Below are 18,540 nucleotides of genomic sequence, written 5' to 3' on the forward strand. Positions count from 1 at the left end.
ATATTGGGGAAAAAAAAAAAAGAACACAGGTCTCTGGGTTTGGTCATATTTTTCAAATGAATAATTAGGTCATCCTATTGTATTTTCTTTTAACAAGGGATACATAAACAGAACGTACAGGAATTTTTAGAGTTGAAGTAGAGAAATAAGACATCAGGGAAGAGGAATCCAAATAAATGACAAACATAAGCTATTTAACCTCATTGATAACCAGAAAAATGCAAATTAAAAGCATAATGATATATTATTCTACACCCAACAGATTGGCAAATTTTTAAAAATGTGACAGTACCAAGATGTTGGCAAGGATATACAGCCACAAAAACTCCCACATACTACTATTAATTGCTTAAATTGGTCCAATTGTTTTGGAAGGCATTTTGTCATGATCTAATAATGTTGAAAATTCATATTTCCTATGACCCAACAATTCTGGTCTTACAAATAACCTAGAACATGTATTCTCAATGGAGGCAATATTACTCCCACAACGGAGTAAATACTATTTCTGGTAGGTGAAAATATCTTGGACATTACAATGGCTGTTGGCTCTCCAAAGCTTAACCCTACCCAACAAAATCTTATTCTTTAGGATTAATTTATTTTGAATGTTAAAGTTTAAGTTTAAAATTAATTAATTTTTATCCCTAGGAGAGGTGATAATGGAAAAAAGGTTGAAAAACACTGACCTATAAAAATGTTGCACAGGTACCCCAGGATAGATATAGATATAGATATTATACACACACACACACACACACACACACACACACACACACACACAAATGGTCCAACCCACACTCTGTATTATGGTCCAAAACTGAAAGGGCTACAAATATCCATCAATAGTAGAATGAATAAGCTGTGGAATACTATACAGCAATGAAAAGGAACAAAATTCAGATATAAAAAACCTGGATAGCTTTCACAATGTTGAGAAAAAGAAGCAAGACACAAAAGGTTACATAGGACATAATTCTATTTATAAAAGTTCAAAGTCAGGCAAACTAAATTATATTGTTTAGGAATCCATATAGCAGACTAATGCTGTAAGAAAAGCAGGGAAATAACTATCACAAGGGGTAGGGCAGTTATCTCTAGGGCTGTGATCAGAGAGCCAAATATAAGAGAGGTGAAATGCAATGTTCTATTTTTTACTTGGTGTTTATATGATAATTATTATTTAGATCATATATAACATTTTAAGTTTTCTTGTGCATGTGTTATAGCTCGTTTAGAAAGATTAAGATGTAAAAGAAAAAAGCAGGGAGCAAATTTTCTTGATCTTTAGCCTTTTTATATTACTAAAGCATTGTTTGGATGAAGATATTTCTGTGCTCACAAATAATAATGCAACTATTTCAAATATGAGTGGTGCTTTCAGACTTTAATTTAGAGAATCTCATCTGAACCTTGGCCTCAGTAGAAAGCAGTGAGTCAGAAACCATTCCTCAAAAGAGGTAATTGCTTGAGTTAGAAGGACCAGCAGGAATACCAGGCAGATCCCATGGGGTAGGAAACAACGTTTGACCAGCAGAAGGCTCAGCTGAACAAAGTCTGGAGGTGGGAGAGGACGCAGCAACAGAACAGAAGTATGCAAAGCCTAACTGAAGAGAACATGGGGCCACACTAGAGAAAACACTATGTTCAGTTGTCCTTTAGAAAATAATAATTTAATTGAGAAGTTTCAATTGTTTCATATTAGGAAGTTTTACCCTAATTTGAAAGTTAATGTGCATTCTTATACCTTGACTAGGATCAAACAGGTTTTTATAGGTTTGTCTACAACAAAACCACCTGTTGCTAATCTCTTTTACATTCAAATAATATTTATTTAATGTGAATTACCATTTTAATGGTTTATGATTGTTGAAAGTTTAATTCAAGACGTTTATGTTCTATTGTATATCAAGAAAAAATTATTTAAAAAATCTATGGCAGTTTTCCATTTACATTTAGCTTATAAAAACTAATGTTTGTATTCTACTTCTAAAGATTTCAAAGCACATTGTAACATCAACATTGTAGGGCAGGTATTATTATCCCTTTTTACAGATGAAGCCCAGGCAAGAGGAAATGATGTAACAAAGTGGCAGGACCAGGACCGAATGCCTACTCTTTAGAACCCAAATCCTATGCTCCTTTCATGAGAATACTCTGTTTCTAGGCCTATGATGCTAAGGGCTGATGAGAGCTAGACTTAATTATTATTTCAGCCTAACTTTTAAGGTATTGAAAAATAAAGTTTTTGCCCTAACCGGTTTGGCTCAGTGGAAGTGCGTCGGCCTGCAGGCCAAAGGGAACTGGCTTTGATTCCAGTCAAGGGCACATACCTTGGTTGCAGGCTCTTCCTGGTTGGGGCTTGTGCAGGAGGCAACCAATCAATTTTCTCTCACATCTATGTTTCTCTCTCTCTTTCCCTCTCTCTTCCACTTTCCCTAAAAATCAATGGAAAAATATCCTCGGGCAAGGGTTAACAACAACAAAAAAGCTTAAAGAAAAATAAAGTTTTATTTTTACAGGTCATTGTTGAAAGAAAAAGGGAAAGAAGTATTTGGATATACAAACTTGAAATAGTTATTTCTAAAGTGTTGATACTGAATTTGTGCTTTAAAACATCAATTCAATGATGAACTTAAGTTAGACAAAGGATAACATAAATATTATATATATGCATCTTTTACAAAAATAAAATATTTTAAAAATCTTTTAAAAGCCAGGTTTCTTTCCTTTTAATAAAATGCTAAGGAGAATTAGGTATGGCCTCTTCCAAGGAAGATTAAGGTAAGATAAACACAAAGGCCTAAGTTTAGTGGCAAAATTAAAAGCAAACAAATCCACAGCAATTTGCTATATTTATTACTAGGAATTCAACGATTTTGTTCTGCAACAATAAGATATACATACTTTAGCACTGAATTTTTTTTTTTTCACCAGACAGCTGAATAAAGGCAAATGAAGGCAGGCTCTCAATTTCTCTTTATAATTTAGGGAAAAGTAAAGGCCAGGAAGAAAGAAGTAATCTCTTACTTGTTCTTTTGTCCCATTGGTAAGTTCAGAGATGGAATCATGACAGTAAAAATCTCATTCCCACAGATGTTATTAGAAGCCAAGCTATTCTTAAAGCAGTAAGAAAGTACAGTGATGTTGGCTGACCAAGCCCTAGAATAATACAATGAACTAAACCATACTATCCAAGAACATAGGTGTAAGGAAACAGACAAAAAGCAAAAGGGCTCTGTTAAATTGCTCAATCTGAAAGTAGAGGTACTTTCTATAAAGCAGAACACAACCCAGGCTTATGAAGTAAACCTCAAGATGTAGATGAACACTGAGCATAGCTAAATTTAACAATGTCCAGGCAACCCTGAGCCTTGACAGCCTCATCCATAAAATGGGGTATTAGCCACCTCAAAAGCTTGCTGTGGACATCCAAAGGCTAGGTACAAAAGTTCCATAAAAATTACAGATAATGTAATCAGTATTGGTTGCTATACCCCTCACGGTACTTTTCATCTGAAATCTTGGATGCTTCCATGCCATGGGCCATTCTGGAAAGCTTTCTCTCCTACACTTGGAGTTCCAACCTTGGAAGCCCAGCTCAAAATCTAACTCTTTCCTGGAGCCTTCTTTCTACATCTGATTCTCCCCAAATCCTGCAGGACTCATTACACCATGTGTTCAACTCTCTGTGCACACCCTTTGCCCTGCAGCCTCAGTTACTTTGCCGTCTTTACCCCCCTGTCTCCTGAAGGCCTGCCTTGTACCTCTTTGAATCCCCACACCAGCATGAACTTGGCAAGGGGTCAATAAGTATTTGTTGACTGATAGAAGCCATGATTAAACCTGAACAATATTTAATTTTTAAAAAATACACACCTTAGAATATTTCATATTCCCTTCCCTCCCTGCTCTCTCACAGCTATTTGAGAAGATGAAGCAACACTAAGATTTCAGAACCAAGAAATCAATTTAATTTTACAGTATCAAAACATGGACAACCCCCAAATTCAACACATGGCAGCTGTTATGTTTGCAAGTGAGAAGGCTCAGCTGTAAAAATACAGCCCCTAGAATAATGGTCACAGGGCAAACTGTAAGAACACTTCTGATGTAGTCAGGAAGTCAGGGCCATGGCTCTCCACTTCCTGATCCCCACTTTCTCTCTCATAGGACTATATCGTGAAAAACCCCTCCTACCCAACAAAAGACACTACTTTATCTTATTGTCTTTCTAATTCAAATACATACATAACTGACAATCAGAGCTTCTGACTGGATCAAGCTAACCAGTATTCCATTTCATACAAAGCAAACAAACAATCCAACTTGATGGTTTAGTTGGTCAATGTAATATCTTGTCATAAATATATTTCAGTTAGACTTTTCTAAATATGGAAAATAGCCAGGAAGCCCATATGATACCTGGAGATAACCTCACCTGGAAAAGACCTGCCTATAACAGCAGGACCTCTGGGGTACACTGCCTAATAGGATGACCAAGTCTCCCTATTTAGAGATGAGGGTGTTAACAGATATGCTCAAGTTTATATACCAAGTGACTGATGCTTAGTTATTATTTTAAAACTAGAGGCCTGGTGCATAAGAGTTGTGCACTGGGGGGAGGGGAGGATCCCCTCAGCCCAGCCTACACCCTCTTGCAGTCTGGGAGCCCTTGGACATCCTTAGCGCTGCCGCGGAGGTGGGAGAGGCTCCTGCCACTGCCACTGTGCTTGCCAGCCATGAGCCCGGCTTCTGGCTGAGAGGCGCTCCCCCTGTGGGAGCACACTGACCACCAGGGGGCAGCTCCTGCGTTGAGCATCTGCCCCCTGGTGGTCAGTAAGCCTCATAACGACTGGTCATTTGGCCGTCGGGCCGAAGCCGGCTCTCCAACATCCCCCAAGGGGTCCCGGATTGTGAGAGGGTGCAGGCCAGGCCGAGGGACCCCACCGGTGCATGATCGGGGCCTAGGAGGGACATGGGAGGTTGGCCAGCTGGGGAGGTACCACGGGAGGGCTCCAGGGCGTGTCAGGCCCATCTCGCTCAGTCCCGATTGGCTGGAACCCAGCAGCAAGTTAACCTACTGGTCAGATCGTCTGCCCCTCTGGTGGTCAGTGCACGTCATAGCAACTGGTCAACCGGTTGACTGTCTGCCCCTGGTGGTCAGTGCACGTCATAGCAAGCAGTTGAGCTGCCTTAGCATATCATTAGCATATTACACTTTTTTAAAATAAATATATATTTGATTGATTCTTCACCGAGAGGAAGGGAGAGGATAGAGAGCCAGAAACATTGATGAGAGAGAAACATCGATCAGCTGCCTCCTGCACACTCCCTACTGGGTATGTGCCCGCAACCAAGGTACATGTCCCCGACTGGAATCGAACCTGGGACCCTTGAGACCGCAGGCCGACGCTCTATCCACTGAGCCAAACCAGTCAGGGCAGCATATTACACTTTTATTGGTTGAATGGCCGGCTGGCCGACCTGCCACTTAGCATATTAGGCTTTTATTATATAGGATGCTTTATAGGTATAAAGTTTCAAACTAGAGGAAAAACAAACATTGATTTAAAAGATGCCTTTAAAAACCTGTGGACTATTGGGAAAATTAGGGTATGTACTGGATTTTAGGTAGTATTATGGAATCATTGCTTGTTGTTCTGTGACAACAATGGTATTCTGTTTACTTAAAAGAATGTCTGTATTCTTGGCAGATTTATGCTAAAAATTATGGTTGAAGTGTCATTGTATATGAAACTTGCTTTCAAATGGTTCAGGAAAACAGAAAATGTGTGAATGTGTATGTGACGTGGTTTGTGTGCATATCGTGTGTGTGTGTGTGAGAGAGAGAGAGAGAGAGAGTGTGAGAGAAAGAGAGAGAGAGAGAGATCGAACCTAGGTGTGACAAAATGTTAATTGTTGAATCCAGGTGATGGAAGTTACATGGGGGAATTTATTGTATTTTTTTAAAAACATTCTGTATTTTTAAGAATTTTCAAAATAGAGAGTCTTGGGAAAAAATAAAATCCTGTCATAGAGGGAATTTTTCAAAAAATCCTCACCAGAGGACATGTTTTATTGGTTTTTAGAGAGAGAGGAAGGGTGGGGGAGGGGGAGAGAGAGAGAGAGAGAGAGACAGACAGACAGACAGACAGACATTGATGTGAGAGAAACATTGGTTGCCTCTTGAACCCGCCCTGATCCAACCAAGTGAGCCACCTGGCCAGGGCAAGAGGGAATTTGTTTTTCCTTTTACTTCTCACCTGAGGATATGTTTGTATTGATTTTTTAAGGAGAAAGGGAAAGGAAGAGGGAGAGGGAGAGTGGGAGAGAAGAGGGAAGGAGGGAGACGGAGAGAGGGAGAGAGAAACACATCTTGTGAGAGAGAAACATCAAGGGGTTGTCTCCCATATGCACCCCAAACAGGCACTGAACCTGCAACCTAGATATGTGACCTGACTGGGAATCAAACCTGCAACCAAGGTGTACAGGATGACACATCAACCAACTAAGCCACCAGGCTGGGCAGCAAGAGGGAAATTGGTTTGGAGCTTTGAAACACCTGCCTCAACCTACAGTAATGGGTATCAAAGCACTCTCATCTTCCCCTGACCACTCCATCAGAGGTCTCTGGTGGCCAGCCAGAACTGACATTTTGACTTCCTCTCTCCTTCCAGAAAGCAGGTCAGGGAGGCATTTGACCAATGGGCCCCTTCCATATTCTCCCTCCTCCCTTAGTGCTCCCAGTACTTGCTGGCTATCCATACTACACGAAAGGGTTACATGGTGAGCAGAGACTAAGGCTTTAAATACTGAGGCACAATAAAAGTAGAAGAAATCATTGTCACATCTACACAAACAATAAGTTAACATACTCCGACAGCCTGTCACAATGCCCTCAGAGAACATTTCATCACCTCAAAAAGAAACCCTTATCTATAAGCAGTCATTCCTCATTTCCTCCCAAGCTTCCCCCTACTCCCTGGTAACCAATAATCTGCTTTCCCAATCTCTGGATTTTTAAATTTTGGACATTTCTTATATATGAAATCCTGTAATATGTGGCCTTTGGTAACAGGCTTCTTTCACTTATCAGGGTTCATTCATGTTGCAGCATGTATCAGTAGTTCTTTCCTTTTTGTTGCCAAATAATACCCCACAATTTTCTAATAGCTGGTCCATTCATCAGTTGATGGACCTCTGGGTTAATTCTGTTTTTTGGCTATTATGAATAAACAATGTTGTTATGAACATTGGTATAAGTTTTTGTATGAACATGTATTTTCATTTCTCTCAGTCATATACCTAGTAGAATTTCTGAGTCATATGGTAACTCTGTGTTAAACTTTTTAAGTAACTGCTAGACTGTGTTCCAAAGTGGCTGCGCCATTTTACCTTCCCATCAACAGTGTATGAGGATTCCAATTTCTCTACAGCCTCATCAAAACTTATTGACTGTCTTCTTTTTATCCTTTTTCTTTATTTATTGATTTCTAGAGAGAGGGAGAGAGAAAGAGAGAAGGAGAGGAGAGAAGGAGAGAGGAAGAAAGGGAGAGGGAACCACTGCTTTATTGTTCCACTTATTTATGCAGTCATAGGTTGATTCTTGTATGTGCTCTGACCGGGGATTGAACCTGCAACCTTGGTGTATTGAGATGACACTCTTACCAACTGAGCTACCCGGCCAGGGCCTGTCTTCTTTTTCTTCTTCTTTTTTAAAAAATATATTTTTATTGATTTCAGAGAGGAAGGGAGAGGGAGAGAGAAATAGAAACATCAATGATGAAAGAGAATCATTGTTTGGCTGCCTCCTGCACACCCCCTTCTGGGGATTGAGGCCGAAACCCAGACATCTGCCCTTGACCAAAATTGAACCCAGGCCCCTTCAGTCCGCAGGCCGACGCTTTATCCACTGAGCCAAACCAACTAGAGCAGAGCCTGTCTTCTTGATTGTAGTCATCTTAGTGGGCATGAATTAGTACCTCACAGTGGTTCTGAGTTGCATTTCCCTGATGGCTAATGATCTTTTCATGTATTTACTGGACATATGTTTAACTTTTAGAGAGATGTCTATTTAAATCCATTGCCCATTTTTAAATTGGGTTATATGTTTTTTTTACTGTTGAGTTGCAAGAGTTCTCAATATATTGTTGATACAAGTTCCTTATAAAAGATATGATTTGCAAAAAACTATTTGAAGCACAAAGTTTTTGATGTAGTTCAATTTATCTATCTTTTCTAAGATAATTTCTTACTTAATACTCAAAGTAATCATGAGAAGTAGGAATTATTGATCCCATTTTACAAATGAAGAAATGAAGCTCAATGAAATTAAGGAAATGACTCAAGGGCCACTGCACACGGTCTTGTCCTGCACAACCCATACATTTGAACACAGCAATCTCGGCCATTTGTTGGAGTGCGGACATGAACTCAGGCCTTCTGATCAGGTCAGAGTTCAGGCTACTCATTCACTCTGTGTGTTTTAGTGTAATATGGATGATTTTTAAAGAACTCCGTATACTATAGATTCAACATCTAAGGAAACTGCCATTACTTAAAACAAGGGGGGCTTTGGAATTAATCTTTGGAACCTATACCAAGAAGTCATGAATGGTATGTGGTTTATTAACAAATATACTTTATTGATTTCTTACAGAAAGGAAGGGAGAGAGATAGAGTTAGAAACATCGATGAGAGAGAAACATCGATCAGCTGCCTCCTGCACACCTCCTACTGGGGATGTGTCCGCAACCAAGGTACATGCCCTTGACCGGAATCGAACCTGGGACCTTTCAGTCCGCAGGCTGATGCTCTATCCACTGAGCCAAACTGGTTAGGGCATGAATGGTATGTTTTATGAACATACTCAATTATGGTGATGGGAGACTTGATATTACAAAGAAGGCAAAGTCCTGGGTGCCAAGTCTGGAGAATGAGGTCCGTTGGCTAGGTTACACCATTTTGGATTTACACACACTGCTATACAACCAACCAATACACAGTACAGTGGGGCCTTGACTTACAAGTTTAATTCGTTCAGAGACCGAGCTCGTTAAGGAGCTCGTTAAGGAGCTCGTTAACTCAAATTACTCTATCAACTCAATGCAAAAAATCCGCAGAGAGACAGCTGGTATCTCAAAAAACTCGTTAGTCAGGACACTCGTAAGTGAAGGCCCCACTGTACAATAAATGTTATCTTAAAGCTCAAAGCAGTTCTAAATCTCAAAAGAATGTGACCAAAACTATTTCTAGCAATGGCAGCCAGATAGACACCAGGGAATATGTATAAAATGTACAAAAAGTAATTGCTCTGATACTTTTAAAACATTTTTGATACAAGAATTAGCCATCTTTTTACTTCTTGGTCATACTGGGTATAATTGAATAAAAATCACTGAATTATAGGAGCTAAAAAGGATTTCACATATGGTTCAATCCCTCTATTGTAAGTGGGGAAGCTGATACAAAAAATGTTTAAGTTATTCACCCAAGTACTCATGAGAACACGAACAGAACAAGAACTAAAATTTAAGGAGGATGCAGTTCCCATGGTTTATTTCTTAATATTAGCCATCTTAGCATTGCTTTTATCATTTATGATTCGCCCCTTCTCTCTCCCATAGACCTCCAAATGGAGTATACTATCAAAGACTCCTTAAGGGTGGGGAACTCAGCCCAGACTTCGTCTATCCTCCAATTGGATCCTTCCCTAATACCAACTAATCTAAACATCTCAAACCCATGTAGATAATTCTGACAGCAAATAAAAGGGACTTGTTTTACAAAGGAGTACGGCCAAGCCTTATTTCAAAAACTAGTCTCTAGTTTCCAATCTAAGAATTAATTGGCTTTCTGCTTGCAGTTTCTGCTTTTCCCCCTTCATCTAGGAGAGAAGGCCAAGGCTGTGCTTTGAGGGATTGCTTCATAAGGGACAATCAGGGGAGGATACAGTCTGAGGATAGGCCAGTGCAGGTTGGATGTGGGCTAGCAGAAGGCTCTGGGAAAAGAGAACTGGATTCATGGGCAGACTAGGTCAGTCCCCAGAGCAATTCCTCTCCATTGGAAACAGGTCTAAGTGCTGACACGGGGTTTCCCACAGCTTCTACTGGCCTCCAAAGGCTATTTGTCATCGGAGGCTCTTGATGAAGCTGTACATAAATATCTGACTGTTGTTAAATACAAAACAAAACAAAACAAATAATCCACAGGAACCAAATCAAAACCAGCTGTGAGTGGAAGAGGCCAAATCTCAGTGTAAGTGCAAAAGGCCCAGCAGAAACGTTTGTTAATGGTGCTATTTACTTTGCTGAATAGTAAATTGTCATGCCAATGAAGTCATATCACATGACTGTAATGTTTTTCTTATGACTTTCCTGCTATGAAAGAAATGGGCACTTTATTTTCTAGAATCCTGAATTCTGTAGTAGATGAGTCAGAATCTGAGTTTTAATTCACAATCAACCCACCGACTCAGCCTGTTCATTTCTGACAGCCTGTTCGTGATTTTACATCCTATGTTAAAGTTGGCGCTAAACTTTCTTTTTTAAATTATCATTCATTAATCCCTAATTCTACAATTATAGAGTGCTGTAACTATAATCCTGAAAATATAACTGTATGATACAACATCAAATATGATACTATAGTCAAGGCAAGAGAAGGAAACAGAGCCTAAAATTAATCCTGAAATCATGGAACTTGCAAACTGTCAAGAATGAGAATGAGGTATTTCGGGGAAGTTGGGTTATGGGATTCTGGAATTTGAATTTCTCAAGGATATGCCAATATAGCTTGCTTTATTAATTTTCTCTTATGAAACAGTCTTTTCTCTCTAATTAGATGAAGCTTGAAAATTATTTGGCATTCAGCACAATACTGAACCCACAGTTGGAATGAAATCAGTACATGTGAACTGATAGTTGATGATAAATAACCCTAAGAAGGCAAGTCACAGCAAATTTTATGGAAACATGGCTAAGTCATTCATATGTCTGATTTAGTCTCTTAACAAATTCAGCAATTTAAAGAGTATTTGGTGAGTTCTTCACCAGCTCCACAACTTGGATATCTTGTGCTTCATCAACTTTAAAGCCATTTTCTTTGGTACCAACGGGGATAAACAGATGTCTAGGAGCAATAGGAAATTGGACTCAATCTCCAAATATTCAAACCCATTCTCTCTACAGGTCTTGAAAGGAATAGCCAGAACTTCATGCAAAATTCCCTATTCAGATGGCAACATTTTAAGAGAGCAAAAAGCTGAGTGGGCCCTTTCCCCTCTGTGAGGCTTCCCAATACCTCATGGATAGAATGGAACTATAATTTGGCAGCTAGATGAATGATAGACAAATAGGTCTCTGTCCAAGACCCCTACTTTATGAAATATAACATTAGAAAAAAAATTTTATGAGGTGAGTATTTTGAATTTTTAAAAAATTTTTTTTTTTTTACTATATGTTTTTATTGATTTTTAGAGAGAGGAAGGGAGAGGGAAAAGAAACATCATTGTGAAAAACATCAATAAGCTGCCTCCTGCACACCACCTACTGGGGACTGAGCTTGCAACCTGGACATGTCTGGTGACCGGAAATCGAACCAGAGACTCCGTGGTGCATGGGAGGACACTCAACCAACTGAGACGCACCAGCCAGGGCTATTTTTAATTTTTTGATCTACAACTTGAGATAAAATTCTACCACACACATTTCTCATTTAAATATTTTTATTGCATCTTAGCTCGGCAGCTTCTCCTCATTTCACTAAAGGAAACAGGATAATTTTCCTTTATCTGCAAAATCAATCTACCAGTTCTGTTCTTTAAGTTCTATCTCCATCCTATCTCTAATACCATCCAGTCATTTTCACTCATTTATTCAATTACCTCAATTTCATCATTACCCCAAACAAACTCATCTTTGTAAATCTGGCAACTCCCTACACCACACCCTCAGTCCCTACTCTGCACCTTATACTTCCAGCCCTCTTGCAACACAAACCAACCTGGTGATTTTTCAATCTCAACAGCACTATTATCATACTAGTAACCTAGTCCTAGACTAAAATAATGGCAATTGTTTTTGGATGATGGAAGGGGGATGGGTGCAAAAAATTTTAAGACAGATCTGGATGATTCTGTCTTAAATATATCTTCCAATCCATTATCTCTCTGCCCCTTTCTATAAAAATAAATGGATTTGTAGTCTCTAGTAGGATCAGTTATACATTCCTCCAAACTAAATGGGCTATAGTTTGGAAGACAGATCACAGATATTAAAGGATATGGAAAGTTTAATAGCTTCAAAAGTTTTTTTCCTTTAACTAAAAAAGAATTATCTTGCCACAACATGGATGAAACTTGAAAACATCATGCTAAGTTAAAGACACCAGATACAAAAGGCCATATATTGTGAGATTCCATTTACATGATATGTCCAGAATAGGCAAATCTATAGAAACAGAAAGTAGAGTAGTGGCTGCCAGGCCTACATAGAGAGGGGAATGAGGAGTGACTGCTTAATGGTACAGTTTCTTTTGGGTGTGATGAAAATGTTCTAAACTTAGCAGTAATAGTAGCACAACTCTGTGAATACTAGTATACTAAAAAACCCACTGAACTGTACACTTTAAAAGGGTGAATTTCATAGTATGTGAATTATAACTCAATAAAGCTGTTATTAATAAAAAAACAACCTTATCTGATTTCAGGAAACTCTGGCTCCAGCCACATGCTCATGATTCTGAGTAACACACTAAAGAGTCAGCCTCTGAGATAATTTATTCAGCCCAGAATGCCCTCCCACACCTCCTACCCTTTCCCTGGCCAAATTCAACTTTTATTTTTAAAGATAGCCTACTTAACCTTTAAAACTAACTGTGATGGATATTAACTACACTTACCGTGGTGATCATTTTGCAATATGTACAAAGAGCAAAATCATTAATTATAGTGAACACTCAAAACTAATATAATATTATATGTGAATTATACCTCAATTAAAAGAATTATTAGTTTTAAAAAACCTAACTGAAATATTTATTCCCTTCTGTGTGAAGCTTTCCTTGACATCCTTACTCCCTTAGGCAGGAGTAACTGCTCTCTCAGCACTTAATATATAAATGAGTGAAATATTTTTTAAAGATATTAGAGTGTCCTATTTATGTCTCTGTTTCTCACACTAGACCATGAGCTCATCTCATTAACTTCTGTATTCAGTCACTAGCATAGTGCCTTGCTATCCAATTTTCAAAAGCTGTTCAGTACTTCTCTTTTTAAAAAACAGTATTTGTATAAATATACATTTTATAAGTAATGTATAAAATCATACTGTCATATATATTTATCTGGTTGAATCTTTTGCAATTCCAATGTTAATGCATGAAAACAGTTACCCTAAGATGAGAATTAATTGGGCATTCTTCACTGCATTGCTAAAATAAATAAGTTGGTATCTTTCTATATGGGATGCAGAATTTTATACTGTTATTACTGAACATTTACAAATGTACTGGGAATCAGATACGTAAGTCAAAACACAACCTTTTACACAGATATGTGTATATTTTTTGATATACTTATTTATTCATTTACACATGTTTTTCACAGTAATGTAATTAATGCAGGCAGGAAAATGTCTTTTTTCTTTTATAAAGTTGTCTAGTGAGCATTATCTTAAAACACTCCTATTTAGAGCGTTTTAAGAAAAGTAATGATTCTTTTCTAAGATAGGGTCTGCAAATACCAATAGTTATAAGGATCATCAACTAAAAAGCATCATCTAAATGGAGAGCATCACCTAAATACCTTTGAGAACAGAATAGAGAGCCCAGAAATAAACCCACGCCTATGTGGTCAATTAATCTATGACAAAGAAGACAAGATCATACAACAGGGTATAGACAGTCTATTCAATAAATGGTGCTGTAAAAATTGGACAGATATATGCAAAAAACTAAACTAGACCACTTTCTTATACCATAAACTCAAAGTAGATTAAAGATTTAATTGTAAGACCAGAAAGCATAAAACTCCTAAAAGAAAAACACAGGCAGTAAAATCTCTAACATTTTTCTTAGCAATATTTCTTCTGATATATCTTAAGTATGGGAAACAAAATTTAAAAATAGGACTACATCAAACTAGAAAAGACAAGCTACTGAATGGGAGAAGACATCCAATAAGAGGTTAATATCCAAAATTTGTAAAGAACTCATATAAGTCAACACACGCACACAAAACCACCAAACAATCCAATTAAAAAATGGGCAGAGGACCTGAATAGACACTTCTCCAAAGAGGACTCATAGATGGCCAACAGACATATGAAAAGATGCTCAACATCAATAATCATCAGAAAAAATGCACATTAAAACCAGAATGATATATCACCTCACATTTTACAGAATGGCTACCATCAATAAATCAACAAACAAGTGTTGGTGAGGATGTGGAGAAAAGTGAATCCTCATCCACTGTTGGTGGGACTGAACATTGGTGTCAGCTGCTGTGTAAAACAGTATGGAATTACCTCAAAAAATAAAAAAGAGAATTACATTATGATCCAGCAATTTCACTTCTGAGCATATATCCAAATAAGTTAAAAACACCAATTTGAAAGAATATATGCACCCTATGTTCATTACAGCATTATTTACAATAGCCAAGATGTGGAAGCAACCCATAGATGAGTGGATAAAGAAGATGTGGTACATATATACAAAGGAATATTACTCAGTCATAGAAAAGAATGAAATCTTACTATTTGTGATGACATGGATGAACCTAGAGGGTATTATGCTAAGTGAAACAAGTCAGACAAAGACAAATATGATATGATTTCACTTATATGTGGAATCTACAGAACAAAATAAACAAATAAAACAGAAAGACTTATAGATGCAGAGAACAAACTGAGTGTTGCCAGATGGGAGGGGAGTTGAGGGGCTGGGTAGAAAAAGGTGGAAGAATTAAGTACAATTTGTAATACTGTAATAACTATGTATGGTACCAAGTAGATACTAAATTATTGGGGGCATTGGCTCATAAACTATATAATTATCTAACCACTTTGCTGTACACCTGAAAATGCTGTAAAATATACTGAATGTCAACTAAAATAGAAATAAAAAAATATAAATAATATGTTAATACCTTTGGGCAAGAAACTAACAACAGTGTGTCTCCACTAAGAAAACTGGGTGGTAAGGGAAAAGTGTACAAGATTTCCTTTCCACATAGAATATTTTCTATATCTTTAAATTTCATATCAAGTACATTATTTATCTATACAATTTGCTTCTTGGCTCTAGAAAACCATCACTATTTAGGAATGTAGGCCTGGCGTTGCCAGATCTGATTTTTCAAAGAAGTCATAAATGGGAAAATTCTGATTTTTATGTAAAACCCATAATTTTAAAATGTTGGCTTTATTCAGAATTTAACACATAGAGCAGGCCAAACAAAACACACCTGCAAGCCATATCTGGCTCATAGGCCAACCAGTTTACCATCTTTAATAAAAAATTTGATGTGTGGCTTATGGTTCCAAAACTATAAATATATTTAATGGAGGAAAAGTTCAAAAAGAAAAATCAGACTTGTAGATGAATCCCTGCCCCACCATCTCTTTAGTCCCTATTGCTGTCTTTACATTCCAGGGTCTTTTAAGAGGCTGTTAATATTTGACCAACCAAAATACAAGATAGTCAGGGTTAATCAAGAAATGCGCCCATTATTCTAACATCTGCTCTGTTTTAAAGAGTGAAATATGGGGTCAATTTCAAGTTTCAATTCTTCTAGCCAACTAAAGAAAAGTATGTGAATTATTTCTAGCTGGCTGGAAAAATTCCCCCAACCAACTAGTCAAATGATTGTATGGTTGAAAAGACCTGTAAGTTATTTTCCTCTTATTATCAGGCAGTACACTGCTGCTCAAAAGACAATATGGTGGCTATGATCAACATAAAGTTCTGAACTCTCTCTGGGAACCCAGTCAAAATTCTGGGGGAAATCTGAAAGTCTCTTAAAGTCCTGCCGAGATGCCATTTATCTTCTGAAACTAAGAGACCCTATGTGGGTCTAACTACTACTGGTCATCAGTGGAAGACTGTATCTTGTTGAATGCCCAGGACAACAGAGCTAAAGCAAGTTAAAGAAGAACCAGCTTCAGTTCTAAGTCTAGCACTAGAGATGTATTCTTTCGTCTCTGGTGTGCTTAAAATTCTCATCCCAATCTGTTAGAAGCTTCAAAGGATTTGACTGGTATTTTCACATGGTTTCCCTATACCAGTGCTAGCTCCAATCTTCCAAACAGTAGCCTTTTTATCACCAGCTGGCCCAATATTGGGCTTGATCATCTACTCACTGACGGTGGGGCCTCCCACAATGGTGAGACTACACAACCCCAGGAAGGGGTGGCGGTGGGGCGGTAATCACTGAATCAAACTATAGGACTAATGGCAACTTTGCAGGACACAGGCACTCAAGGTTTTCCTTATGTTGCTTGTGGAAATGCTATGGCAGGTCACATTTTTCCTTAGAGCTTTTTCACCCAGGTAACAGAATAGAAAGATGTTGATTTAATATCATTCAACCATTTTGAGAAGGTGCCCATTTTGCCAAGTGACACGAATGGCTCCACACTATATACCGCATGACCTTTTCTAAGAACAGTGAGCATTTCGAAAAAAACAAAATAACTATATGTTGAATCCCAGTCTTAAAAAACCCCCACATGATTATAGAGACACAGGAAATTAAGATCTGCAAAATATTCAAACTGACAAGCTAAACGTAACTCTCTTAGGTTGTAACCAAGAAAGCCATTTCATGGTAGGGTTCAATGGCCTACGAAGACTGATCAATTGTGAAATAAAAGCCAGGCATGTTCTCTTTGCAGAACAGTGCCAGACTCCAATGTCTTCCCTGACTTGCATTTTGATGTATGGACATGAGAATTGATTTTCAGCAAGAAACAGGTGCTTAGGAATCAATAACCTGTACTTCCCTTATCAGCAATTTTTTGAATTTGACACCTACTACACAACAATCTGCACACAACAGCATCCAGCAACTGCAAAGGGTTTGTTCTAAGGGGGGAAAAATCATAATTAACTGCTTTCTTTCTTTTCTGTAAATCTAAATATCAAATAAGATTCAAATACATCAGTTCACAGCACATAAAGGTTGTTTTATTCTTACCTCAGCAGCTTGGGTCTCTTGATGCAGTAATGTAAGACCAGTCAAGTCTTCTAAGAAGGAATGTGAAGAATTAAACACCTTCGCCAGGAATTGAAATCCTTCTCCTTCATATTGATCAAGAACCTGAAAAACATTTACATTTTTAAAAGGGGGGCTGTAGGTCTTAAAATGCATATTAAAAGATTTTTCACTTCTAATAAGCACTTGTCAAAAATGAAACAAAAACTAGTCTTAAATATGGAGATAACCAATCTGTTGGGCAAAAAACTGGGAGGGTTTAATATTTATCACGTTTTTCAATTTAGATGACAATTTTTCTCAAAATAGGTTACATGCAAATTCACTAAAAATTCTAGAAAAGTTGGGGTTACTAATTTTAAGGTCTATTTTTTAGGGGAAAAAATAATAGGCAAGAGAAGAGCCAAGAAAATTTTTTACAAGGATAAAGAGAAGGGAAGGGACAGAAGGATGGGAAATGGGACCTATTGGCTAGCCAAACATATTTAAAAAATTATTTTAAAATGTAAAACTAAATTTCACCAGGCATGTCACAAAAGAGGAGACCCAAATGGTCAATAAACTTATGAAAAGTTGCTCAGCATTACAAGAGATCAGGGAAATAAAAACTAAAACTACAATGTAATATTGTTTTATTATTATTATCAATGTAATATTGTTTTATACCTACCAGCATAGCTAAAATGGAAAAGACAGAAAATACCAAGTACTGACAAAGATTTGGAACAACCAGCATTCTCCTGGGAGTACAAAACGAGGCAACCACTTTAGAGGTTTAACACTCGCATGGGCCATGATAAAAAAATTCTAGAACGAAACCAAGATGGTGGCATAGGTAAACACCGGAAATTGCTGCCTCGCACAACCACTTCAAAACTACAAAAGACAAAACGGACATCATCCAGAACCACAGGAAGGCTGGCTGAGTGGAAATTCTACAACTAGAAAGAAAGAGAAAAGCACACTGAGACTCAGAGGAGCTGCGGAAGTAAAGTGCAGAGGTATGGAGGCACATGCGGAAAGGGCCGGCAACTGAGGACACGGTTGTCTTTTTCAATCCGGAGGGAGTCACAAGCTCCCAACTGCTCTGAACTCCAGTTCTGGGCGAGTCTCTGGGGACCCAGACTCATATGGGGAGAAACTGGACTGTCTGGCAGCGGGCAGAACTCGAGGGCGACTTTCCCTCAGAGGTGCTTGCAGCCATTACCGCGGGACACTGAGACCCGGGACCTATTAGGGCAGGACTGAGGATCAGCCATAGCTGTTTGCTCCGCCCTGTTGATTCCCTGAGACCCCGCCCCACCCAAGCTGTGCACAGA

At 38.2% G+C, this 18,540-nt stretch overlaps 1 protein-coding gene across 3 annotated transcripts in view; it reads right to left on the reverse strand.

The window, feature by feature from the left end:
• The window catches only part of ATG7 (autophagy related 7), a 236,862-nt gene that overhangs the window by 96,614 nt on the left and 121,708 nt on the right, over positions 1–18,540 (reverse strand). For all 3 annotated transcript variants that reach the window (XM_005870049.2, XM_005870051.2, XM_005870050.2), the window contains exon 18: positions 17,204–17,326. In XM_005870049.2, the coding sequence (XP_005870111.1) occupies positions 17,204–17,326 (123 nt within the window). The remainder of the gene's footprint in view (positions 1–17,203; positions 17,327–18,540) is intronic.

Source organism: Myotis brandtii, unplaced genomic scaffold (assembly GCF_000412655.1).
Source record: "Myotis brandtii unplaced genomic scaffold, ASM41265v1 scaffold312, whole genome shotgun sequence".
NCBI classification, from domain to species: domain Eukaryota; kingdom Metazoa; phylum Chordata; class Mammalia; order Chiroptera; family Vespertilionidae; genus Myotis; species Myotis brandtii.